The sequence below is a fragment of the Tauraco erythrolophus genome, chromosome 3 (assembly GCF_009769465.1).
Source record: "Tauraco erythrolophus isolate bTauEry1 chromosome 3, bTauEry1.pri, whole genome shotgun sequence".
In the NCBI taxonomy this organism is placed as follows: domain Eukaryota; kingdom Metazoa; phylum Chordata; class Aves; order Musophagiformes; family Musophagidae; genus Tauraco; species Tauraco erythrolophus.
The window spans coordinates 36,461,338-36,489,330 of NC_141467.1; the positions used below are offsets into that span (position 1 = coordinate 36,461,338).

At 38.3% G+C, this 27,993-nt stretch overlaps 1 protein-coding gene across 4 annotated transcripts; it reads right to left on the bottom strand.

The window, feature by feature from the left end:
• Positions 1 to 2: 2 nt before the first annotated feature.
• LOC104378761 (uncharacterized) lies at positions 3 to 27,992 on the bottom strand. 4 transcript variants are annotated; one of them, XM_086608514.1, is made up of 15 exons: positions 27,732 to 27,992; positions 26,697 to 26,765; positions 20,754 to 20,787; positions 16,542 to 16,589; positions 14,723 to 14,800; positions 11,795 to 11,931; positions 11,127 to 11,246; positions 10,573 to 10,603; positions 7,847 to 7,868; positions 7,214 to 7,238; positions 6,296 to 6,334; positions 4,800 to 4,901; positions 2,934 to 3,039; positions 1,604 to 2,494; positions 3 to 823 (listed from the first exon to the last, which is right to left on the bottom strand). In XM_086608514.1, exons 1-15 carry the CDS (start codon positions 27,804 to 27,806, stop codon positions 768 to 770), a joined length of 1,833 nt encoding a protein of 610 aa, XP_086464640.1. In that variant the 5' UTR covers positions 27,807 to 27,992; the 3' UTR covers positions 3 to 767. The 4 variants fall into 4 exon arrangements, with proteins under 4 accessions (XP_086464640.1, XP_086464638.1, XP_086464639.1 ...); XM_086608512.1 differs by having other exon boundaries at positions 27,678 to 27,992; XM_086608513.1 differs by lacking the exon at positions 27,732 to 27,992 and adding an exon at positions 26,981 to 27,206.
• Position 27,993: the final 1 nt, after the last annotated feature.

The window sequence follows — 27,993 nt, forward strand, 5'->3', positions numbered from 1 at the left end:
GAAAGAGTCGAGATTTTTATTTTAGTATGGATCAATTCACCACATGAGTTTTTAAGTCAATTTGTAACCATTTCATTCTGAACAACATGATAAAAAAATCTGCATATATTTCACGTCTTTTTACTCTGCAAAAACGAAAGCAAATGATACGCCCCATTACATACCAGTCCCCTAGAACAGATCACATTTTCCTCATACAGCGTCACGTTAAGACCGAGAATACCTTTGCTTTGACATTCTCCTTTCTTTGTCTAAACAGAAATGTAGTGTATCAGTTTCTAAAAATATGCTAATTATAAACCCTCCAATTAAGTGAACTGGCCTTACCTTTGTGTGAAGAAAAGTTAACCTGTATTTTCATGCAACGGACCTGTATTTTCAGTGAATATTCTTTCTAAGTAGATAACATAAAAGTAAATGCTTCTTTTTTTCTGAGTTGGGAAGGGTCTTAAAAGGGTTATTAGCTTTTTGCTGACAGAATAACATTAATGTATTTTCAAAAAATAACAAAAGATTTTTTTCTGTAATAGTATATACCAAGATATAACAAATACATTAAAAAAGCCTAAACAAAATAGTATGTTCACCTTCGTTATGTGCAAGTTTGTGTTCCAGGTATATTTCACATGTTAAAAAATTAAACCCTACCTCCCTTTTCCCTTTCAAAACCGTCAAACACAGATTTAAATGCAGTCTCTTTCCTGAAAGCCAAGAGATGGAGATTCTTGAATCTGTTCATCTGTTTCCAGTTCAGCCGTTGTTGCTCCTTAATCTTTTCCTCTAGTTTCTACTAGCACATTGACTAATGTCTGAATATTTAGTTCTAGAAAGGGGAGATAAGAACACTTAAAATTACTTCTGTTTCATGTTATTTCACAAAATATAGCAGAGAGAACGTTAAAATGAAAGCTTTACTATGGACTTGCCGCCTAGTTAATTAAATAATTCTAGTACCAAAAGCATAGTTCGCATTTGTCCAAACTCAAGCCCAATGACAGATATACAGTAGCACATGCCCATCTCCCTTTAAATCCCTCTCATAATCTATTTTCAAAGACGAATATTTTATTTTGAACCATATATCCCTATTTTTCACATTAAGGAATATTTCCACAATAACTGGAAAAAATAATTTGTCACATAACAAACCAGCTCTTTGATAACGTTTCTTTTGCTATCCCAATGTGTTTGATCTATTTGGAGTTTTTTCATCTATTATAATGCCATCCAAGTTTGGTTCTGCATGTATTCCACTGTTTTTTCTTTATATGTTCCCTTCCCATAGTTGCCACCCCAACAGTACAAACTCTGATCATGACGTAAGATGCTGGTTAGCAAGATGACCTAGGACAAACCTTTCAATTCAGGAAATTTTTGTGCTATCAAAGTTTCCTCCCCCTCACAGCTCTATTTAGTTGTCAGGAGGCAAAGTCTCCTCAGAGAGGCAATTAACACCATTCTCCAACTGATACAGATGTTGAGCAAAATGAACTCAATCCCTCTGAACAGAGCATACTATCTCTGCAACACGCAATCTCCTGCTTATGTTAAAGCAACTATGTTGATGTAACTCATTTTACATGAGAACTAATCACAATCTTACTTTGAAGTGCTGGATAATATGGAGCCAACTGTTTGAGTGTCCTGGTCGTTGTAGGTATATCCTTTCCTTGTAGTCTATTCAAAATGCTGGGAGTAAGACCAACAGCATCGTCATCAAACATCTCATCTGAGCTTCTGAATTGCTGGTAATCTCTGTACAAACCACTGCCAGAAAACGAGTACTGATGTGAACTCCACTCACTCTTGTAGCCTGACTTCTGATGCCTGAATCCTTGACACGTAGATTCCTGGTTCCAGCTAGATTTCTTGTTCCAGCTAGAGCTCTGGTTCCACCTAGAGTCCTCGTTCCACCTGGAGCCACCTCTTCCTGAGACAGCAGAATTTGCAGAAGATGTACAAGTATTGACAGACTCATCATTCTTGTAAGAGGAATAGCTTTGTGAAGAGTAGTTTGTGGAATATCTTCCAGATGAGGGATATGAAGCAGAAGAACTGAGATAAGGCAATCCTTGATCACTTATACTCCTTGCTTTCGTACACGCTTGTTGATTCCTCCAATTCGTACTTTCCCTGCCGTATGAGATTCTGGTATCAGGGAGCTCACTTCCTCGCACATCGTTGGACATGTATTCTGCTGAGTACTCACTCACTGGGCTTGTGTCATAGGAAGAGCCCCCACCAGCTGAATTACTGCCAGAAGCAGATCGGCTGAACTGTCTCAGCCGTTCACGGATACCAGTGGCAGGACTTCCAGTCTGAAGAGCAAGAGAGTCCCTGAGTGCAGACATCATTGCAAAGTCATTAGATCTCAGCCCATAGGAAGGAGATCCATCATCTGTTTGGTAACTGTACGAGTCAGCAGGAGCAAAAGAAGCATCTGCAGAACACTCTTCATATTGAGACAAAAAACTTTCATTCCAGTTAGAATTTCCTGTATAAGTAAATAAATAAATAAATAAAGGGCACTTAAAGTTGGCAAAATATTAAAATACCAACTGAAAACACAACTACTTTGAGGTTTTGTAAAGTGTTGTTCTCCCGTTCTTTACCCATTTCCTGCCTTTATTTCTTACCTGAGTCCAGCATCTTTTCACCCCAAAATCCTCATGTTAGGCAGGTTAGGAAAGGTTACTGCTCGAATTTCCAATAACCTTTACTGCTGTAACACTATTCAGTGAGACAGAAGGGTTCTTACACACCCAAGGCTGACGTCATTTAAGGCTTCAGCAAATGATATCCTGAACTGACTGAGGGCAAAGACACACAGTACTCTAGCAAAGCAGCACTATGGCTGGCCATAAAAGTGATTTTTGGTGATCACACAACGTTAAGAGTAGACTTAAACTAGTAGAACAAAGTATCTAAATTACCTTTGGATTTTCCATATGGTTTATAGTGTTTTGAGATGCTTTTACTTCCTGGAAATTCATCTTGAGATATGGACATCAGTGGCCTCAGACTGTTAGTATAATTAACCTAGGTAAAGCAAAAGGTCAGAATGTCTGTTTTTAACCTCAAATCTTGAGTATTCTAAAAAAAATAGCAAGTTCCCCATAGAAAGTTGGCAGACTATAATTTTAGGTGACAGCAAACTCCATATGAAGGATGTGTTGTTCTGTTGTTTACAATTACCACATTAAACCACAATTTTCAAAAGTAGTATTTGGAAGAGGTACGTGTCTGGAGACAGAATGAGGTGTCTGGGGAAGACAATGTCACCTGTTTCAAATTTCTTTACTTTATTGCCCCATATCCCTGTCCTGGTTTTGGCTGGGACAGAGTTACTTTTTCTTTTTAGCAGCCAGAAGAGCTCTGTGTTTTGGATTTAGTCTGGGATTTGTTATGAGAAGAATGTTGATAGTGCACTGATGTTTACAGTTGGTGCTGAGACATCAAGGACCTTTCAGCTTCCCATGTTTTCGTCAGTGTGCAGGAGCACAGAAGGCTGAGGGAGAGCATGGCCGGGACAAAGGGCTCACAACTTCTAGCTTGTGATTTGAACCTAGACTTAGGATTGAGGGCCAAACTGGCCTATGGAATATTCCATATCATGCAGGACAGGACAAGTGTTGATCACCAGGTAGTGAGCAATTACACTGTGCATCACTTGCTTTTATGTATTATTACAATTGTATATACTATTATCTTTGTTACTTTTAATTTTATTTTAGCTATTAAATTGCTCTTATTTCAACCCACAAGTCTCCTTCCCTTTTCTCCTTTAATTCTTTTCCCCATTACCCGGGGGTAGGGGAAGGTGAGGGAGCGGCTGAGTGGCATTTAGTGGCTGGCTGGGTTAAACCACGACGATCCCTCAACGTCACCTGGCTAAAATATAAAATTGGTACATAGGCAAATCCTATCTCTAGCTGGGGAATGCATAATGGAAAGCTCAGCTCCTGCCTGAGATTAAGCTACAGCAACAATTTCTAACTAGCTCCTGAGAACTGCATTACATTCAAATCCATGACATTTTTGAAAGTGTAGCTCTCAAAAAGGTGGTGGTGGCATTTGCACTAAGACAGTCACCGTAGCTCAGATGACATGGAATATATTATTAATGCCTAAGAAACCAGCCTGAAACATCTTTCAGAAAAACACATACTGAATTTTGTGGACCAGTAGCTGCCAGAGGTGACAAGTCATTTTTGTACAGATTCTGGTCCTTCTTCAGACCCTTTTTTCTCCAGGTATTCAATTGTTATGCAAAGAAGTTACGGAGGTTTGTAAGGGCCAACAGAAAGACAGGAACACCTGTGATTCTGTAACACCTTGCCTACCTTAGTCTTAACAGATTAAAGCTCTCAACTGGGAGCAGAGCTACAAGTCACCAGAAAGACTCATCCACATGCCCACAAATGAAAGAAGCGACACATGTGGGTAGCACTTAAAGCTTGATTAATCTTACAAGAAAAGCTATCAAGCAAGGGACCAACTGCAAAGGAAGGATGACAGCCAGACATCATGAAGCAAAATGGTGGCCAAAACAGGTGGAGAGCTTCCAAAAAATAAAAAAACAAAACAGATGGGAGATGATGGAAAACTAACAGAAATGTGCCACGCAACTAATGTGTTTGGTACCTAGAAAATTTAAAAAAAAAAATTAAGTATATTTAACTGGGGGTTTTTGACCTACGCTTGAACTGTTACAGTTTGACAGGGTGTTAACACAGCGAGTTCAACCACTTCTCTCCTCTCAATGGCAAAACAACTCTGGTCAAGACTAAGTTACTTACTGCTGCTTTCTTTTCACAAAAGGCCTTCAAAGCTTCTGTGAGTTCCTGTGTAATCCGAACAACAAGTGTCGCTTCTGAGTCTGAGGTGATGTGAAAAGTCTCCTGTTGAAAAACATGGTTAGAATTGGTCATTACACATACACAAACAGATTAAAGTTATACTTTGATTTTGGTATAACAAAGTTTATACTATTAGTTGATATATAAGACATATATAATATACATATACATACACGTATGAAAAAGATGCAAAAATAATTATGGCCTGATAAAAGGTAATACATAAGCCTGGATGCCTGTGCCACTCCCATACTGCCAATCATGAACATTTTATTGCAGATGGAGAAGGGAACAAGTACTAAATTTATGTTGTCTGTGTAGAAAATGGAATAAAAAGTAAGCTTCAGCACCATCAAATGCCTTTGATCCCCCCACTTTAGTAAGAAAAAGACCAAAGTTTCCATTATAATTTTCCTATGTATAATTTCTGGAAAAAGAGATACCAAAAGATATTGATATAATTCTATAAAGCGCAGAACAATTATGGCTATCTGTCTTTTTAATGTCCAAAGAGATTGATTAGTAAGTATATGAAGTTATAAGTGACTACATGAAGTTAAAAGAATATAAGTAGTCTGCTGTAAGGAATAGCTGTGATTCCTGTAAATAAAAATCGATTAACTGTCTACCAAGCCTTTTGGTAGCTTACTGATTATCCCCAGATTTGCTTTTTCTCTACCTCTTCCTAAAGTCACAAGTAACCACAGCTTAAAAGAAAAGAAAGAAAAATGAAAAGACAAAAACTCTCTCTTCAGTTGGTAATGAAGCACCCATCCCAAAACATTCTACTTGTGATTTTAGCATATAAACACAATTCACACACAAATGAAATTCTGTAATTGCCTTAGGTACAGAATATGACTTTCATGGAGTAAAATGGTGAATATAAATGGTCAGATATTTTCACAACATAAACCCAACAGACAAACCCAGGCTTACAATGCCACTGCTAACAGCAACTGAACTGATAAAACCTCCCCACTCCAGCACTAGCAGCTGTGCTCTAGTATCACCCAGTTTCACTTGGTTGTACAGTTCTGCAGTAGCAGCACCAGCCAAAGCATCACAAGCAGCAAGACCAGACTGGCTCCTCTCATTCAGCCTTATCAACCATCCTGTTAGACATGAGCAGCCAACAGCACCTGAGCAACATCAGTGCTGCTAACGCTGCTTGTCAGGGTGGCTCCTCAGCAAGGGGAAGGATGACCCGGAGGCCAGGTAGAGAGATCACATTTAATCCAGCAAGTTGTTCTGAGCTGACATTATGATCCAGCTGCACTAGCTTTTCGAAGAGCAAAGTCCATTCAAATAGAACTTAGAAATTAATGTTGTGGTCAAATGAGTTTGATCAGTAATCAGAGGCTCCTTCACAATATTCACTGCATCATACCGGTGAAAACGCATGACTCTCATCACAATTATTTTTACATACATACCAAGAACTCTAGAGCTTTCTGTTTCCGAACAGGATCATTCTGTGAGATTGTGGAACAGGGAAGAAAAAACCAAAAGACTGAATACCGCAGCATTTGTTGCATCATCTTGTACAAAACCAGACCTTTTAATCTTTAACCCAACAACAAGAGTCAACACAAAGAAAAGATAGTAATTTTAGGTCACAGCCATAAACACAGAATGTTAGAGCCTCAATAGCAACTAGGTAGCAGCTACTACAAATACAACTGCATTACTTCCAATACTGGGAAGAACACATTTCACATCTAAGCTACTTACCTACAAGAGCTATCTTTCCCAAACTTTCCTCACTCAGGTCTAACCTCACATTTAAAAAAAGTCAAGTGCCCAGCTGCATCTAGCGTAGTTCCTGAGCAGCCTGAGGCCTAAAAGAGCAAGATGCCACCACAGAATACATCAGATTACAAAACAACTAAAATAAAAATGAGGCAGATTTCAGTGTTTGTGCCCAGTGCTATCCAGGACAGATACCTGAGAGATCATTCTGAGTTTCACCTTCAAGTTAGAAAAAAGGATTGTATATCTTTCGATATGTTTTAAGATTTCAACAAAATCTTCAGTATAGAATACCTTTGATCTGAGGAAGGGTAAAACAAACAAGTGGAGACTGCAGCACAGGTTGGGAGACCTGGCCTACAGACACTGGTTCTGAGGCTCTCAGTGACTTCGAACAGGAATTATGAGAGCTAAGGTGGATGATGTGATTCCTTTCCCCTCTGCTCTGATGAACACAAAACTCCGGTCGTTAGGTCAATTATTTTCTTCTGCAATAATATTAATAAAATGGCAAATGAAGCCAAAAAAGTAAAAGTTTTTCAAAAAAATGAAAGGCAAGCATAAGGAAGCTTCAAACTTGCAGAATTACTATCTCTACATACCTCATGCTTATAATCATCTTCCCACCTTAAAAAGAAAGAAATGACAATATTAAGATGCATTCTAAAGATTACTAAAAAGTTAGGTTTACTCATAGTATCTACAATCAGAATATTTCAACTTTCAAATTTATATCATTACTAATAGGGGATATCTTTTTCCATGTCATATTTAAAGTACTATTATTTATTAAAGGTCCTTATTCTGACCGACTCCTAAAGAGATCAGTAGTACTGATGAACTTCTTTACAGATCAGCTAAAGGAGATGACTAAAGTAACGGTGGTCTTCTTCCTATAACAGAGGTACCTTTTATACAACTTACTCAAGCAACGGCATCCCAAATGAAGTGGTAACAGCTTGAAATTTGAATTGCAATTTCTTTGTGTAGGAGTACATCAGACTGCTATTGAATTGCATAACCAGTGCAATATTTCAAAAGCCATAGCTTCTATTTCCTCACAGACAAATAGGAAGAATTTACACAAGAGGAATAAGTACAGTGGAAAGAATATAAAGTATTTTCTCCATATGTGATGATGTTTGTTACAGAAAAGTAAATCTATTTAATAAGTAAAGAGATCTAAAAAAAAAAAAAAATCCCTTTAGATTCCCCTGTGGGAGTAGTATTCTCACCTTGCTTTCTTCTTCGATGGGGCTAGAAAATTAAAAAGAATTATTAGCCACATCATAGGGTTTCCACTGTATTACTGCAACAGAAGCATTACACAAACAGAACAGTTGCTGGCCCTGAAGTGGCTGCAGTTTCTTTAAAGGGCAGGATTCAGCAGCCCAAACCTGGGCACATACTGCCATTTTAGAAACCATCGGGCATCCTTGATGAAAGGGTCTACGGGAGACTTGTGCTCCAACAGCTTTGCAGGGTACTCTACAGCACCTATGTTCAGGCAGCTGAATCCCACATGAAGTCAGTATGGATGGAACTGAGGTGGGCATGCCGCCTCTATGCAAAAAGTGAAAAGGTTTGTTGTTTTGGTTTTTTTCTGTGAAAATACCAATGAACCTCAAAGCTGCACACATAAAATAGTTCAGACTCCAGCAGGAAGTTATGGAGATTAACAGGTCTAATCACCTCTCTTGCCAGTAGTGTCTAAGCATGAGGAAGGAGGTAAAGCTCAGTAAAACAAGGTAGTCCAAGACAGTAGCTATGCTTCAGAGAATCAGCTACTGCATGGTACATAACTTACCATTTCTTAAGTATTTATCAGCACAAGTGCTCCAAGGTAAGCAACAGGACAAGTAATAATTCTCAGAACAAACGACATCTCTGCCCTGACAACATGAGGCTGAAAGACTCATGTTAGTGTTTAAACCACCTGATGTTGAACACGTGCTGAGGAGTTGCAACAAGAAGTTGCAACTGTAGGTCCGAAAGTTTTCCAAATGTCAGGAAAGAAAAAGACTGTCATAATTTCACAGAAGATATCCAATGTATTAAGAATCAGGGAAACATAGGATGGGAGGGACCTCTGAGGCAGGATCACAGAATGATAAAAAACTTAAGGTTGGAAGCGACCTCCAGAAGTCACCTAGCCCAGCCTGAGAGGTAAGATAAAAGAACCACAGAGGTGGTAAGTAAGAGAAACCAAACAATTAACTGCAAGATGAGGACACTGGCAATTAGAATAATTTTCCTTGAATTATTCAATTTGTGCTGTCTTTCCAGTAAGCCTCTAAAATGCTTCTGTTAGAAAAGATGATGAGTGGAGACAAGGAGTGCTACTCAGCGGTTGGAAGCTTCATGGTACTCAAGCTAATGACTAAAGTTCTGGTCACTTCGACAAAGAATAGCCTCAAGATTGGATCAGGCTGCTTAGGCCCATGTCCAGTTGCATTTTCTAAGTCTTCAAGAATGGCAATTTTCTACCTCTTTGGGCAGGCAATTTCAGTGCTTGACTGCTCACTGTGCAGAACCTTCTGAATGTTCAATCAGCATTTCCTTTATTGCAGCCGGTGAATGTCCTGAAGTCTGGCTCTTTCTCTGTACTCATGTTTTAGGTAGCAGAAGACCATAAGTAGATCCCTTCCTTAGCTGCTGCCTTCTCCAAGGTAGTCAAGCCCAGCTCCCTAAAGTTGTCCTCCGCATCATATGCTCTAGCCTCTTCGTGATCTTTCATGGCTGGTGAGTCCTCTGCTCACTCTTTCCAGTTCACCAAAATTTCTCATGTACACAGAACACAGTATTCCAGAAGAAGCTTAATGAGTCCTTAGCAGAAAGGAATACGCACTTCCCTCAACCTGCAGGCTACGCTTTTGCTAATGCAGTCCAGTATGCCGTTAGTCTCCATGACATCAAGAGTGCATTGCTGGTTCACATTCACATGGTTGTACATCAAAACCTGCAGGTTCATAAGATTTGCTCCCTAGCCCAATAGTATCCAGTCTGTATCCAGCAGGACATTGCTCCATTCCAGGCGTAAGACTTCACATGTTCCTCTGCTGAACTTCAGGAGGTTTCTGACAGCCCGTTTCACCAGCTTGTTGAGACCCCTCTGAATGGCAGTCTTGCTCTACGCATACCAGGCATTCCCCCAGTTTGATGTTATCTGCAAACTGGACAATGGTGTATTCTATCCCATTATCCAGGTCATGAACGAATATGTTAAACAGTGCTGGCCCCAGGAGAAAACACTGAGGAATGACACTGCTAACTGGCCAACACACTTCAAATCACTGACAACCACTCTTTGAGCTTAAGAGGATTCATACTGACAAACTCTGTTGATCTATGCAACCTTCACCCATTTCAACCAAACCTACCTTCCCACTGATATTAGTACTAGAGTCAAAAGGTAGCAAGTAGATATTTCTTCAGGTTGGTATTGTTAAGCATCAACAGCACATCTACAGTAACAAAAGACACAACTCAAACACACTGAATGAGGGAAGATGATGGTTTTATGTTTGAGGGTTTGGTTTCCACTGCTTGTTCCAATGGACTTGCTAAAGAACTGTAACTTGCACCTTTACCAATGATTCCGCATGCGTGTCTTTTGATGACTGAAATGAGGTGGAGAAGACTTTATCAGTTCATTCAGAAAAACTCAAATACCATTTTTCCACACTTTTTCACTTTCCTTGATTAGCAAATTACTGTAGTTATCTTAAATACCTCCAGAACCAAGTAGTTAAAAAACGTCTAAGAAACACTGCAAGTCTAGCAATTCCTTTCTTCCCTCATTTCAAATTCACAAAGACTGGAAAATCTCTGAAAACATTTTGTGCTATTACAAGTTGAACATTTTAAATCAGTCAAACCCTTTGAGTTCAACTGCTAATCCAAATTATGCCAAATATCAATTATGTCAAATCTATTACATTCAAGTAATTCATAGACTTACGTGAGGTACTTGGTCTTATGTAACCTTTAATCTAGGAATAGAAACAGTTTCATATTAGATTTTCAGATTGAAATTTCATAACAACAGTCTCTACTGCAACTGCCTTTAGAAACAGAACAAATACTTGTATTTATCCCAGCATAGTGTAGCCCATAATTTTACAGATATATAATCTTGTAAATATAAATGAAATTTGAGAGAAAATTTGCTTACATTTGAGAAAATTTAAGTTGCAAAAATTAAAATCTTTGGAGTAAAGCAATAAAATTTTTGAACCACTGACTTCAGACTGGGCGTTTTCTATCTAAAAAACCTAACTTCTCAAAAATAAACAACTTTGGTTTTTCAAATGATTTTCACTACTACTGTTCTTTTCCTCAGATTTTTTAGGGCAATTTTAAGTTAAACCTTAGTTCAATTTAATACTACTCTTCTCAGAAATTCACAGAAATTTAACAAGCTTTGTCAGTAATACTTTTAAAATTTACTAGATCAAACATAAATGAACCGATAAAAAACGCAGTATTGGATACTCTACATTTATTTCCAATTACCTTATACATTTTTAATCCTTCAGTCTTCTCTAGCTCTCCTGCTATCCGTTTGAGAAATGAGACTTTGCATTCTTTTACATCTGTTGTCTTTCTCTTCATTTTATCTGGAAATTCTTTAGACTGTTGACAAAATCAGCTTGAAATGGTCAATATAAAAATTCATCACAATATTAAAAAATTGGCACAAGCTTCCAAAAAACAGGTAAATATTGTTTTAAATGTTATGAGCTAGTTTCTTCTCTGTAACACAATGAATTAAATTTTAATGTTAAAGTTGCTTAAGTAGTCTTCAAAGCAAGAAATGGATACTACGCAAAACTTGCTACGAAAAGGTAACATGCTTTGTACCACATCCAGCAATGGTACAGGCATGCTGAGGAATAAGAACGAACCACAACGTTCTAAGAACCCGATCCTAGAGGCCATCAAAACACTTAGGAACAAGCTTTGAGCAGATCCAGACACACACCTCTGGATTGCACTTCCTCAAGAGCTCACAGCTTCAGAGCTATTCATGTTGATCTGACCCATGAACAGTCAACCATATGAGTATTAGCAACTTATTATATGGGGGTTTAAATTTCAAACTTGACTTAAGAATTTATAGAAAAAAATAAAAAGGGAGTATCATAAAGAAATTATGATCAAAATGCATCAAAGTTACTCACGATGTATGCTCTTCTGTGTTTATATCCACTAAGATGTTCTATCATAGGTGCCATCTCTGTATTAAACCCACACAGCTTGCACTCATAATGTGGCTCTTTTCTTCCTTGAAATCTGATTTCAACTACATGTTCTAAACCTGCACAAGCGAGAGTTACAAATATCTATATTTTATTATAGACTACTATAAACAAATGTATTCTCTTCAATGTTGCTTATTAAAAGCCAAAATTAATTAATAAAAATATTCCATTTTCAGAATTTCAACACTTCTTCAGGACCACTTCGACACTTCTTCAGACTTATTACCCACATCAGTTAAATTCAACGCTTTACTATGCTTTATTCTGAAAGGAAAAACATTGTCTATGGCAGATTTGCAAGCCCACCAAAATAAAATATTTCATGTGCTGTTTTTCCTGCCTGGGATATTTTCAAGAAACTAAGAAAAAGCCTTCCATCCAATACAGTCAAGTAAGAGAATTAATGGAGAAGTGCATATAAAAAAGAGAATGAGAAAAGGAAATGCCACACAAATGTCTAGATTTAAAAAATGCATTTAAACTACTTCAAACATAATTTGGACAGTGTATAAGTAACACAAAGCATATGTAGGAAAGACAATAATCACATCACAAAACTGAGTCCTTCATAATCTAAAAATGTCCCATAAACTTTTAAGAATTACAGGAATGAAAATGGGATTTTTCTTCATTTTTCCTAGAAATGACTGAAAGACCATGCCTTAGAAGTATTCAGAAATCTCTTCAGTTTGAGGCTTATACCTAGCATGAAAAGTTTTACTCTAAGTAGATTAAATGTAACAAGTTTATAAGCAGCTTAAAACAAATAGGAAAAACTTGCAGCTGTTCCCTATTATCATAATTTCCAATACTGTGTACTTGTGACGGGTTGACCCCAGCCAGCAGCCAAGCACCACACAGCTGCTTGCTCACTCACATACACACCCTTCAGCAGGATGGGGAGAAGACAGGAAGAGCAAAAGCGAGAAAACTCAAGGGTTGAGATAAAGGCAGAGTAATAGGTGAAGAAAAGGGAGTGGGAAACATGTGAAAACAAGTTACTCACCTCCCCACAAGCAGATCAATACCCAGAGAGTCTCTGGACAGCTACCTTGGAAAAAACCCTCCCCTCACCCCCCCATCCCACCTTTTTCTTCCTTTACCTTAATTGTGACTGCTGAGCATGACATTGCACAGTACAGAATATCCTTTTGGCCAGTTTGGGCCAACTGTCCTCTCCTGTCTCTCACCCACCCCCAGGCTGCTCAAGGGGTGAGGGGTGGGGACCCGGAGTGAAAAACAGAGAGTCTGGACAATGTGCACTGCTCGGCAAGGGCCGAAACACTGGCGTGTCGTCAGCACTGGTTTAGTCACAAATTCAAAACATACAGGCTGCTATGGAGAAAGTCAACTCCATCTCAGATCCACTACAGTATTATACTGCTAATCTTAACTCTGAAAATAAACTATCACCAAATGAACTGAGTATACAAGAAAGTAACACTTATTCACCTTTTTCGAGTAAAAATACTTGTAATAGTAAATCGCTATACTTTTTCATATTAATATCGTATGTAGAGTAACGGCAAGACACTGCCTAAACGGAGAAATTCTCTGCTAACACTAAGAAATTTGCTACTTAGCTGTTCATCAGGGAACATGTTTCTCTAGGCCACCGGCAACAAGCACATACTGGGAACACTAAGGCCTCTGACGAGCAGCCTTGCTTATCCTCTCCTAAGGGTTGCCTAATCTAGTAATTAGAAAGAAAGAAAACCTTAAAATTATCTCATTACTTTTAGCATTCCCAAAGAGAGTGAGGAAAAATATCTCACTAAACAGAAACACCCGTATACCACACCAAATGGAAACCCACAAAGAATCACCAGATGACAAGTCGTCACTGGCATGAAGTCTAGTTGGAGGCCAGTAGCCAGTGGTGTACCCCAAGGTCAATACTGGGTCTAGTCCTGTTTAACATCTTCATTAACAATCTCGATGATGGGGCAGAGCATACCCTCAGCAAGTTTGCTGATGACACAAAACTGGGAGGGATGGCAGATACACCAGAGGGTTGTGCTGACATCCAGAGGGACCTCAACAGGCTGGAGAGTTGGGCTAACAGGAAATTCATGAAGTTCAGCAAGGAGAAGTGCAGAGTCCTCCACCTGAGGAGGAACAAGCTCAGGTACCAGTACATGCTGAGGGCAGATCAGCTGGAAAGCAGCTTGGCAGGAAAAGACCACTGGACACCAAGTGGAATGTGAGCCAGCAGTGGGCCCTTGTGGCCAAGGCTAATGGTATCCCGGGCTGCACGAGGAGGAGTGCTGCCAGCAGCCTGAAGGAGATATTCCACCCTCTCCACTTATCACCACTACGGTCATGCCTTGAGTGCCATGTCAAGTTCTGGGCTTCTCAGTACAAGAGACAGAGATACAAAGGGCCATAAAGTTGATGAAGACACTGGAGTATCTCTCCCATGAGGAAAGGCTGAGACTCTTCAGCCTGAAGAAGAGAAAACTCAGGAGACATTCAAAAGCCATCTGGACATGGTCCTGGGCAACCTGCTCTGGGTGACTCTGCTTGGGAAGGGGGTTAAGAGCAGGTGACCTCCAGAGGTCCCATCCAACCTCAACTACTACATGACCTGTGAAAAGCTTGTTTACTAAGATAGCTGCTTCAGGAACAAGTTGTCTAACAATTAAGGTGTATAAAAGAGGTGACCTTTATAGTACTCAGCGTAATAAACTAAAATTTAAAAGGTATAAGAGATAAGATACATACTATAAATTATTCAATAAATTTACAGAAAACAAAATAATATCTAAAATTCCACCTTTTATTTCAAAACAAAAGCCATTTGGTCACAAATTCAAAGACATACCATTTAGAAAACAAAAAACATACCAACTAGAGGCTCTTCTCTTTTGGGATCATTCATAAAATCCTTCAGACAGGTTATGTCCTTAGTGAGTCCTCTCTTCACTAAAGTAAAAAATACACACATAAAGAGATATTACACATTAGACAGTTTGTACATAATTTTTATGATCCTAAAGGAGTTTCTCATGGAGACTTTAGCAGGGACAAAGCTAATTTGCGCTCTGAAATGCATAAGGAAAATAGGCAAGATCTCAGTCACTCACAAAAAAATTCCAACACTCTCTGATTTCCTAACAATTTTACATGCAAAGAATTAATGACTTCAAGAAGACAACCAAATAAGGAAAACAGACTTCTAACACAATCCAATTTACTGACAAAACATACCAACTTCACATTCATAGCACGCCCCAGACCACGTCAGTTCTCATTAAAAAGAAAAAAAAAAAAAGGAGAGGGAAAAAAAAGGGAGGAGAAAACCACATTTAAAGTATTCCTCATCAACTCAGAGCACCAGCAAGAATTCAGCTAAATGTATCTCCAAAATAATCTCAAAAAGGCATTAAGTGTATTCAAGTGTTGGCCATCATAAAAGAGCACGCTGAAGTGTTAAAATACATCATTTTAATCTGAGGAAAAAAAGTGCAGAGATGGAACTCATCTTCTTAATTACATACAGCTGTATTTTAATTGACTGATGAATTTCAGAAGAGTCAAACACTGCTAGTTTCTCCAAATCAGAGCAAACAAGTAGAAATAGCACAAGCACTGAAATATTACTGTATTCTTTCCCCTTAGGATGCCAGATTATGGCTTAAAAAAAAAATATAAAAAACTTCAGAAGAATGGGGAATTCTGTGTTTGCTCTTAAATACTCATTCCATTAGGAATATGCTTGTGCTGCCATCAAGTCAAACTCCTAGGCTGCACACACAAAAAAAAGTAATTTACAAAGTAAGAGGAAAACCTCTTACAATCTAACTTGTGATAGAAAATACCTGATGGGGCTCCTCCTGCCATGGGGACAGTGTGGCCCCTTACCACCAAAATTTCAGTCTTGTCAAAAAAAAAAAAATAAAATCTTTCTCTGTTGTTTTTCATCTGAGCCGACATGCGGCAGTAGCACAGTGTGACAGAGGTGACATGTAACAAGCTGCTGCCAGATAATCAGTTTCCATAGATGGATTTTTAGCAACACTTATATGTATTATGCAGTTCTTGCGCATTTGTGTCTCTGTGCCGCAGCTCTCAGTGTGAGCTGGCTGTTCCCAAGCTGGCAGGGATAGGCATGTGGTCTTTTGGGCTTAATATGGAAAGATCCACGTAGAAAAAAAGTTAAAGGTATCTACCAGGTAATGGCCATTTTCTTCTTGAGTCCTAACATACAATTAAATATTCTCATCTTAGTATCATCTTGATAAATAATAAACAACCCATACTGTTCTAAGTTTATATGCTTTTGTTTTGTCAAACTTTCACTGTATCATACGTGTACACACATGCATGCTGCAAAATTTTCTGTTGAAAAACTTCACCAGCTAAAAAAAAAAATATTAGCCAGATTCATGGATAGCAGATGTTATCAGATGATCAGCAAGACAGAAACTATGTCTCAAGTTTGAAAGTCTTTCTGTGAAAATACTTGTAACTTCATATTCTCCTAAGATCTTTTCTTAATAAATTAACCACTGCACAACAGAAAAGCAATGGTTCAAATGTTCGGTAACTTGCATTGCTGCTTCTTAAACTTTAATCAACTACCTGCTTTGGTCATTATTAAAACAAAACCACAGATTTCAAAGTTGCACCTGAAAAGGACATTAGCTCATTTATATTCAGCTACCTGGTCTCTGTGTTTCATACTTCAGAGTTCGGACTGGAGCTGGAGGACCTAGGATAACAGTTTGACAGTCAGACCACTTCTTCTCACTTGCTTTTATTAAGTACCTAGTAGATCATCCAGACAAGTTCAGAGAATTGGACAGTTACCTTCATTTTACAGTGCAATATAGGCTCAGTAATGGCAGTATTCCATTTTGGTGCAATTTCCTTTTGTAATCTTACCATTCTAAGTAAGGAAAAGTTTTCATTTCCAGTCCCCTTCCCCATCAACACAATATACCAAACAAGAATGTCACAGAAGCACGGAGTATTCAATTTTTATTTGATTTTTAAGTGCTTTTCATACTGCCTAGTTATTTTAACTACTCAGTATTGTGCTTGACAGTTGATGTGTGTTACAGGCGCCAGACACAAAAATTCTGGTCTAAACATTTAGAGCCTGAACACAGTCTCAGAGACAATTCATAAATTCATTAGACTGCATCTTCTTTTACACATGGATCTGTACATATTCCTAATCACTTAGAGCCTCGGAGTGAATTTTTAGACTGATGTGCTTTGTAAAGGTGCTCCCACTCTCTTCCTTTGGAATTTCTTCCCTTGCATCCCCCTTTCCTCAAATCCATAGACACAGACACACCCCAGGTGAGCTTTAATGCAGTCAAGATTAAAACAAGATCACACACCAGTACTCCTTTACTGGAAAAAGTGAAAGTTTAACTTAAACTATGTATTTGTCCATGTAATTCCTATTTTTGAAGCAAAGTTTTCCATAGTCATGGCAAATACAACATGTTGTATACATCAATGGTTTTCTCCTCCTTCTGCACAAGTCAGGCAGTTAAGAGATACATATCAAAGCTGTAAATCAAATTAAAGTTGCAAATATTTTGCAAACAACTCTGCAATACTAACATAAGGGAGGGGTATGAGAAAGAATTATCTCCCTTGATTTCTTACAATAAATTCTTCTGTCAAAAGCTTCAAAGTCTCTGGTAGCATGAACAAAATAAGATCTTCGTGTACTCTGCAAGTACAAAAACTACTTAATTCCAGAGTTGTTCAGTTAGTGCCTGAAGCCCAAGTTAGATTCCAGGTCCAGCATCTGCAGACTGACAACATGGCCAAATGCTCAATGACACGAATAGACACCTGCGAAATAAGATTTTTAGTGCTTTATTTTCTTTCTACGTCTAGGAACAAATTATATTTGCAGAGAATTGCACCAGAAGCAGCTCACGGTGCAGTCTGCCTTAACATGGTTGAGGTTTACAAATATGTTTAAGTTAAAACTCAAGCTGTAGCTGCTAATATCACCAAAGGCAGCAGTTCAGGGTTTTGAGATTACTTTTTTTTTTCTTAAAAAAAAAAGAAAAGAGGGGCACTTAAATATAATCATTGCTGGCTGCAAAAGTTTAACAAAGCAATTATGATCTTTAAGACACACTCCCACTCAGCAGCAGCAGGTTGACAAGTTAACATTTAGTTCACGTTTACTAGCCACATGCCTTTGTAATGCTTTTACTAATGTAAGTTATATTTTTTTAAGCATCTAAACACCAAACCACAACAGTATTTTCCCTTAAAGCATATAAGACTGACCAGTGAACTGAAAATCAGCTGGACTTCCAGCCTCAAAGGGCAACAACGAACAGCTCAGCCTCTTGGTGTTCAGTAAGTAGCAGAGTACTCCAAAAATCGCCTCCAGGACCCATAACAATTAACATCACCATCAATAACCTGGTTCAGGATGCACAGAACACCTTCAACAAATTCACAGACGTAAATTTTGACGAGTTCAGAGAAGATATTATACATGGCGTGTCCCATTTAAAAACACTCAGAATCCAAATAATTTATCGTCTTAAATTTTGGTTTACAAGTGATAGCAGCATTGGTGGTGTTCTCTCTACTGACAAAGGAAATTTCTTTAAATTCTGCAGCAAGGAAGAAAGCTTCAGACAGGAGAGCTTTGGTAAGTTCTGCCTATATATTGAATATGTAATTCTGCATTGCCGTTCCCAAAATGAAATCTGAATTGCCATCTCTGAAAGTTTACTCTGGTGGAAAGCTTTTCTACGTGCTAACAGAAAACAAAAAAAAAGCCCCACCGCAAAAAAAAAAAAAACAACAACCCAACAACAAAACCCACAAAACACAACTCAAACATACAAATAAACTTCATCAGGTCAAGTTTCAGCCTCTTTTGGACAAATAAACCCTAATAGTGGCTTGCAAATTGGCCTCCCACATCTGGATCGTCAGTGAAGCAGAGTTCAGTATGAATAAAGTAGAATAAAGGAGACAGCAATAGTATGAATAATCATTTCATGTTAGAAGTGAAATACGTTGATAGCTTCAAAATGATTACTGAGGCACAGAACTTTCTGGATTAAGGCACATCTTGCAATGCTGCTGACATGTGGTACCCTGTGATGCTGGGACTCCTGCAGAAGTCAGCCCTAACTCGTTTACCAATGTTTCACGTCTAGATTCTTCACCTCTATAATCATATATTTTAACTTATAAGAAATATTACAGTTGAAAGATTCTAACCTATGACACTTCCACAGATGCAGTGTTTATAACGAGCATGGGTTCTGAACCAGAATTCTCCATGGAACGCTGAGCTTGTAGTACCTCAAGCAGTACTGTTTTCTAAAGGTCTTTGCAACAGGCTCCTGTATTCCACCGCTCTTTTTACAGTCTTGCGGCCACACCTTCCGTCCTCTTATTCAAGCCTCACCTTCCGTTCCATGCATCCTTTACATTACTCCTCCAAAAGGAGATTTTTATGGTCTTGAAGCAAGAACCTCTTCAGTTAATTAGTACTACTTTTAATGACTGTTTCTGACAAGAAATACAAAGAAACCTCTAGAAATTGTCTTCCACTAAAAACACTAGCCCATAGCCAAAGAAATCTGTTCTTGTTGCTGAGGTAATAAATACAATTTGGACTGCTCAAATCCAATGGATTTTGAGAACTCTATGTATTCAGAACTTTCGCAGGAATTCCGACAAGGAGCTTCACTGCCAGTATTTCTAAAAAGAGAAGGTCTGCATACAGTACTCATGTCTGCTGAGGCAAAACATCTCATAATTGTTCACACACTTAAATGATACGTCTTGCATTGATATTCTCTTGTCAACATCAAACCATGAGAGCAGCTAATGAAGCCCAGTCTCTTGGAAAATGGACTCTGACCAGTGCTTTTCTAAGTCTTTCTCTTGTGCAGGGTTCAGTACGTGGTCAGCTCGGGCTGCAGCACTTCCCTCAGCAGAGGACTGACACCATCACTCTTCTCTGTGCAGATGTGTATTTCCAGGAACCCTTGATCGACTTGGTTCAAAAAGGCTGAAAGGTTCAAAAGATACTGGGGAACAGATGACAAAGCCAGAATGTAAGCTTTGTGCCTTAGGAAAACAGGCCAAGAAGATAAAGTGGAAGTAAAAGGCTTATTTCTTGTGATGACTGACTGCATAACCATTTCGGGTTTTAATCTTCTCATTGGTTTTTATCAGCATTCCCATATTTGCCAATGTTTTCTGCTTCCTGTACGTCATCATCAGTGTCTTTACCACAAGATTTCCATTTCCACTATCAGTTAGTTACATCCCATCTTTTCAATCTTTCACAACAACTCTTACTTTCATTGACATTTCTGGAATCACATTCCCAGTTTCTAGGGGAAAAGATACCCCAACAACTGAGTTTACCTTGAATAGGTCTTTGCTACTCCAAGTTCACTACAATAAAGAGAGGCAGAATATTCCTGTGATGCAGCTAGGCAACTCCAGAGCTAGGAAAGCCGCACCTGCAGTGGTGCTGGGTTAGCCTTCTAATTCAGCTTCTTAACATACTGCCTGAAGCTTAGCAGTGAGTGCAAAAAGCTGACAGACAAGTGGAAGACAGGGAAGGGTTTGAGAAGGTAAGAAAACAAAATACTGACTATCCATTCCTCTACTAGGCAGATATACAAATAGTTAGGTGTGGAAAGGCATAATTACAGTTTCATGCTCTAAAATATTTCTTTGCTCAGCAGTTTACTAGATAGAAATCTCAAAAGAATGTTCAGCATATAAAGAGAAACACAGTTATAGACACACAAATTCAGCAAATGCAGTTACCTGAGCTACTAGAAAAGTAACAGCATTAAAATCCCCAAGCAGTATTTATCCTAGGAGGCTGGAAAGAAAAAAGCATTATACTTACAATAAACAGTCTTGGGTCTCAGGGCTTTCTCTTTCTTTAATTATGAAGATGCAAGTCATCCCAAAATAAAATAAGAAAAAGAAATTAATATGCTGCACCATTTGAAGGAAAAACCCTGTACTTCCCGAGAAGCCTTTGCAGATGAATTACATTACAGGCCAAAGTTTCTGTTATCAAATAGGAAAAAATAGAGCCTTTACAATTTTCTGCAAAAGCTGGAAGTACTGACAAAAGCGTACGGTTAATACAAGGTTAATCTCAAGAAAGTACTGTTATTAATTAAGTTTTAAAGAGATGATTATGGCTTGAAACACAACATCTCAAGGATGCCAGACAAAACCCCAGTTCTGCATGACTACAGCTCCTAAGTTTCCAAAAGTTGTAGTTCCAGCAAAAAAGAGGAAGAAAACTCGCCTCAAAAGCAAAAACAAACTAACAGAAAAGAGCTCACCCACCATTTTGAGTGGATTTGACTAAACCTTAAGGCTAGCCAAATCTCCTGAAAATTCATTCATATCATTAAGAACAGGAAAAGCAGCTTTCATCAGCTGAATCCAGAACAGATTACTTTTTGGCAGAATCTAAGGAAAAGAGGAACTTAAACTTCCATTTCAGAACGTGGCTAAAACAATCCTGACTCATTTTGAGAGCTTTTCAGCAAATAAACACAAACTTGCCATTTACAAGAATGAAACAATAAGTGTGGTCATTCTACCAGTAAAGCAGCTGTCTGCCCAGAGCAGTTCATGGAGCCAAGTGCTGTATTTTCAGTATTCACTGCCATGGAAGGGATGCTGCACATTGGTGTGACAACTCAGTAGGAAGCAAGACTGACACAGTAGTTAATTGTTTAAGAAGCCAAATAGCTGTTTTCATGGCAGTTACAAAAAAGGAAGCTACCTAAGTCCCAGTATCACCACAGATAGTGGGTTGTGGTGTAAGAGCTCAGCAGGATTTTATAAACTTAGAATACAGACACATTCCCCCTTGTAGTTATGCTGCCACAAATATTTTCCTTACTTGTCATTCTACAGAGTTTTACACCAAACAGCTGCTAATACCTAACTTTTCAGACAAGGGTAGAGAACATTAGCAATTTCGAGCTGCTGCTCAAAAAGAATTTCTTCCTGACCATTTTCACACAATCAACTTTGACTGCACTTGGACTCAAGCTAATGGTCCATTTCACTTGTGACCCCTTCTTGAGGTTTCTTTAACAACAACAACAAAAAAAGGCAAGAAGCAAAACCCCCAAAACTACAGCAGGAATGAGGATCCTCACACACCCGGTAGGAAACTTACTGTCTGTTCTGGGTCATGTGTTGCAAGCAAGTTGCAACAGCTGTTTCTCAGCTAAGACTATGAAAACTTAGGATAACTTTTAACAAAGTGTCTAACTTGAGAAGCCAAAACTCAAAACCTGCTGGTTTTTAGCGTTCAAATCTCCCATGCACACTGTAATCTGTAAGAGCTACTGCATAAATCAGTTTTCCACATAATTCAAGTTCACAGGTTATCTAACAAAACAGTTTCACATTCACAGTCAAGTACTATGTAAACATAATTTAGTTGTTCCTAAATATATACACTCTTGACATCATACCAACTAGATATTTAGCAGTCCATACACAGAAATTCAATTTGGTTTAATTCTTTAAGCTCATAGTAAGCAATCAAGGTTTTTTTCCCTCAAAAGAAAAGCTCTACCATTTAAGCCTCTTTGTATCATGAAGATAAGCTGCAGAACACAACAGCATACTTCTTGAGACCAAATGTAAACAATAAAAGAGCAAGGCAATTTTCCTGTAACTGAAGCTTATCTATGTCAGCATTCCAAGTATTAAAGAAAACGTCCAATTAAAATGCTTTTCCAGCATGGTTGATTTTAGTGCTATACGAAAGGACAGAAAAGTTGCCTGTACATCAGGTATTTTTAACCTGATTTTTAAGGTTCTGATGCACAACAACCAGAGGCAAGAAGTACGGCAGAAATGAGAGTACTGAAACAGTGCAGACAAAAACTAACAATTGTATTCACAGATCTGAACATTCCTGGTTTCTGACAAGGTTGCAGAGTTCAGAATGCAGATTCCTCTCCTTTTGGAACACGGTAACTGTTTCTACCCTATCTATACTCAGATATGAATGGACAGCAAGGAACCTTGAATCCTTGATAAAACCAGAGCAATCTTCATCTGTGCTCCAAATACAGTTCACAGAAGAGGCTACACTCTTCTGCTGGTGCCATACCTGCACAGGGCTGTTCAAAACACAAGGAAAAAAAAGACTTTCCACTCTAGGATTTCCTCTCTAGCAAACTGAGCAATAAAGCTAACGCATATTTGCAAAAGCAGAACAAAATATATCACATAGCAACACACTCCTGGTATACGCACAGCAGGTATATTTTATCTGAGGACTGCTCCTTCAAAAGGTCTGGCTTTTTACTCAGCTGTCAAAAAACCTCAAACAAGCCTACCTTTCATGCATCACATCCCCCATTTACTCTCATAGACTTAGTTCAATTGAAAGCATTAGTAAACTTACATAAATGTTTTCTAACCACTTTACCATAATGGCTAGAAGTAATATTGAACTGGTTTTCAAAGCATATAATTCAAGTCAATTCCAGTTTCCAGAGAGCTATGAGCTGCATGCACATGTATGAATGCTATTTTGTCCAAGTCACTTTCCGAAACACCTCCTGCCCCATCGATACCTATTCAGCAACAAAACCACAAAATCCCTCAGTATGCAAACACACAGAGGTCACAAGGCACTCAATGCACCAGGTATACACCACCTTGCACCGTGGTCATCCCAGCCTCACAGTCTTTTGTCCATCACTACTTTCTACAGGGGCTTGGCCTCATGAGTTATCAGCACTAGAAAAAAATTAGTTGTGTGTTCTGATTATTACTCCAGCTCCAGTTCAAGGACACAGAAAGCACCATAGTCATGAACACTGAAGTCACGAAGAAATACAAACTCTTGGCACAACAAAGAATCAAATTTCAGGGACAGAAACTAAATGAACTCTAAAGAAGTACACCATATAGAAATAAAATATTACCTAGTATTTTGTAAACTAAGCATTCGAAGACTTCAGAACTTCTACGTTTATGTTTCATATATCATAGAATGCAAGTGGCAATAACTTTATCTAACTAGATAACTGATTATCTATTACGTGACTAAAGCAACTACTCTGAGACTGGTTTGGGAAAAAAAAATATTCACATAAATTTCAAAGTGAAATGGAAAAAGCTTCAAAAAACCAAAACTTAAACTGGTAACAAACTAGGAAGAAAGTCATTGCACTCACTAATCATTTGCTTGAACTATTTTTAAATTACTCCTATTTTATGATGCAATATGTCATCCAGTCTAATTCTATCCCTTGAAATTAATCATACATCAATCCAGTGGATTATAGAGTGTGAAGCCTGCAAATATACAAATAAAAACACAAATGAAAACTCAGGACTCACTTTCTTGTAAGAACATAGACTCAGCTTAATGCAGCAAATTATTTGCCTCCAACACAGTCAGAGGAATCCCACAAGGCTTTAGATATAGGCTATTCTCTTCTAGTTTGTGAAGTAACAAAATATTCTGAGTAGAAGTAAAACTTCTGTCCAATTTATAACAAATCTGGGTAGTCTGCCCAAGCCGCCAGGAAGAGACAGATATTATTTATGTTTTCCCCTCCAGCAGCAAATGATTTAGGCACTGTCAGTTCAAACACGCAGACTGAGAGTCAGTACAGGAATAGCATCCTAAAAATCTCTAACTCATCAAAAGCAATACTCCTGGAGTCTTATATGTGCCTCACTCCTCAATCAGATTTCCTAAAAAAAAAAAAAAAAAAATCATTTTAATTCTTTCTTTATACATAGATCACTAATAAAAACCTTCTCAGTTTTATGGAAGCAATGGATTCGATACAATTTGCCCAAGAATTATGCTTAGATGTTTGAGAAGTGGTGTCTTTCAAAGAAATTAGGCATTCTGATGCTATTGTTTAGGAGTCAATGGTATGGATATAAGGGTGAACAAACCAATCAACATACAGAGTTGAAACAAAGGTATGCAGAAGTAACCTAGATAAACATCTTATGTACCTATCCAAAATCCAGAATAACCAAACAATCCAAGTGATAAAAAAAAAAGATACAATAACCAGATACACAATATCAACTGAAGTATTCCTACAAATCTGTCAGACAGTCAAGCTTCACTAGTGCAGCTACTCAAAATAACACATTTTACTTCGAATAGTTATCAGAAATGTAGGTCAATGAAATGAGAAACATTTCACACTCATAGCAAACATTTACATTAGTTTCTTGGAATTTTTCCAGTGACTGTCCTTCTCCTGATGAGGGGTTATTTCTTGTGTTTTTGAAACTTCCTTTGGTGGAGGACTAGCACAAGGTATGTTTACCAAGGCCATTTTAAAAACAAATGGGTAGCTGGAAAAAAAAAAAATCATCTGACTAAAGTCATAAAAAATGACTGGTGGGTTGGCCAGTGTTACGATTTAGGAAAAGAACTACTACCTTCTCTTCATTTTGTTATGTTGCCAGGACATCCTTCAATATTATTTTGAACAGCAACTCCTCTAGTAAGAAACAAATTAAGAGCTATTCACTATCAACAGCTAGCCTGTATCAAAAAGAAACATAAGCTCAGGACTTAGCTCAGTATTAAGTTTGACAGATGTAGCCTAGCATACATTGATTTTCACAATGGAAACAGAAGGAAAAATACATGCAGATTTTCTAAGAAAATAATCACTAGTTTTCCACTTTAAAAAGAAACACCAATAATTGGATTTCTAGGAAAGTTAGCTAGGAAATAAAAAGGAACAACCACAAAATCAAAAGAACTCCTTGCATCAGCAAGAACATTTGGCAGGACATGAAAAATACTGCAGTATTGTACACTTCTACTGGATCAACAGGGAAGAAGACGACTGAACCCTGGGGGAAAAAAAAAGCGTTTAGAGAAAGTGAAGCCACTGACTCAAATAATAGTCAATGCTATTAAAACGACCAGCAAACAGGTAACAAAATCCTATTAATCTGTCTTGAAAACAAAGAGGTGGCGATATGTCCCTCTGAAATAAAATGGGCACAAAAACACTTAAGACAATACTGCAGTTAGTCTTTGGTGTTCTAGGAAGAATAAAACATCATTAAGAAAACATTAGACCAGGCACTTCAGCACCACAACAATACAATCTGACGACAGCAATCCTAAAAGAGAAAAGTACAGACAACCAGTGTGTCTCAACTTTATGGACTGAGAATGTGGTATTTTAAATAAAAGATAATCATCACCCAATCAACAGTCAAAAAATGTTCAGTCAAACAATATTTACAAAAGCCTCGTCTCTAAATACATCCTCACAAATGCTGTCTAATAATTTAAGCACAAAAGAAGCAAAGGCACTAAACCAGGAAGCTGCTATTGAGATGCTTCAAACAAACAGAACCACAGGGCTCAGCAGTTAAGCCTATGTAACTCCTGCAGGAAATCTGAATTCGTGTCACTACCAAAGTAACAAGTAAGCTAGTTTTATTCAAAGTACAGGTGAGTTACGTAGACTTGGAAAATAGAGCAGTAATTTTTTTACCAACTGTACCCAGCCCAGAAGTTTGCATTCTTTCACCATCTGTGACTTCTAAGTAATTCGAATGTTAATTTCCCAGTTAACACACATCTACCTTTAAGTACAGTTGATGTTTGGAGTTACATGCTGTACAAAACAGTTGTGAGATTCCCACCTCATCTTTTTCTTGGGATTTTTCGAGCAAATTACTGCTACAGATCTACGAGTAAATTAGACAAGCACTTAAAGCCATGCGAAATCAATTACTGAACTTTACAAGACTTATGATTAAATTTGCATACACACTTAACATGGAAAAAGGTTACCTTTCTATGCTTTGCACCACGATAGTGTGACTGAAGACTTATAGAACTCATACATGGAACTTTACAAACCTAGAAAGATAAATTGAAAGCACATCTTCAGTTATGCTATGGATATTCTGTAGTCGGTGAGTTACAAGAACTGGAAATACATCAGTTTCTACAGCATAATTATCGAGGTCCTCTTTGGCTTAAACGCTACAGTTTGCGTTGACGTTTAGAAGAGCAGCATACCAGTAAAGTGACCACAAATAGTGTGCAAATCCGTTCAAGTGATACTTAAATACCTGTTTAAATATACCAGGTGGTACAAGTCTTTTAAGAGACTCCCCCTTCCCTCCTAGCACCGCTTTCTGGATTCTTAGTTTTCTAAACTTCTCCAGGCTGGAAAGCCAACAAAAAGGGATGATCATGCATTGACTAGAAAGGAACGGAGACAAAATTATGCCCTAGAATAACTGCGACTCCGTTCATTGTTACATCAAAGGGATCAGAAAAACAATGGAGGAGACATCTGCATTTCATTAAGATTCAGACACACGTATACCATTACAACAACTAACGGAAGACAATACAGACCTACGATTACTTCTTACTATCTTTAGCTACAAAAAGCAATGACTAACATATGCTAATGCTGCCTATTCTCTTGACATACTGTCCCAGAAGTTTAACGTAGGAGAAAAAAAATTCACTGCTAGAGCAATATACGATTGACAAATTTAACACGTTCTGACCCAGAGCTGTAGCCTTTGCAGTCACCTATGAGAAATATTCAACAGCGATTTGCAAGATAACAATTACGGACCATTATGCTGCACCTGTGACTGCTCACGAACAAACCGAATTCACCAAATCCTAAAACAAGCAGCTCCTCCAGAGACTGATCACGTTATCCTCCACACTAGCAGCTTCTCTCTCTCACAGGTTTGCCACACGACACCCAGGTTAGGTCTGCATCTCTAAGAGCGTAGTCTTTAATACCTCAGGCCTGCGTTTTGGCATGCGGTCTGAAAAGCCATCAAGAAACGCACTCACTTCACAGTAAAATATTTTTTTTTCGGGCGCCGGTTTGTGATCTTTCGGCTTAACCTCTTCAGTCACGGTGCTCATCCTGCAAAACTGGTTCGCTGCACACAACGACAGAAAAATAAATCCCACTCGGTACTTTGCTCGGTGCTCTTCGGCAAACGCTCGGGGCGCGAGGGAAGCCCCAGGCGGCTGAATTAAGTCGATTATTTTGTCTCAACGCATTCCCAGACGAAACCGTATCTTTTATCACCGGGACACAGCTACAGCC

Coding starts and splice junctions, on each gene's coding strand:
- LOC104378761 (XM_086608512.1), bottom strand. CDS start 27,806: ATGAGCACCGTGACTGAAGAGGTTAAGCCGAAAGATCACAAACCGGCG. Junction 20,788..26,696: donor GTGGTGCAAAGCATAGAAAG/GTAACCTTTTTC, acceptor TCATAATTAAAG/AAAGAGAAAGCCCTGAGACC. Junction 7,869..10,572: donor CATAAGACCAAGTACCTCAC/GTAAGTCTATGA, acceptor TTAATTTTCTAG/CCCCATCGAAGAAGAAAGCA.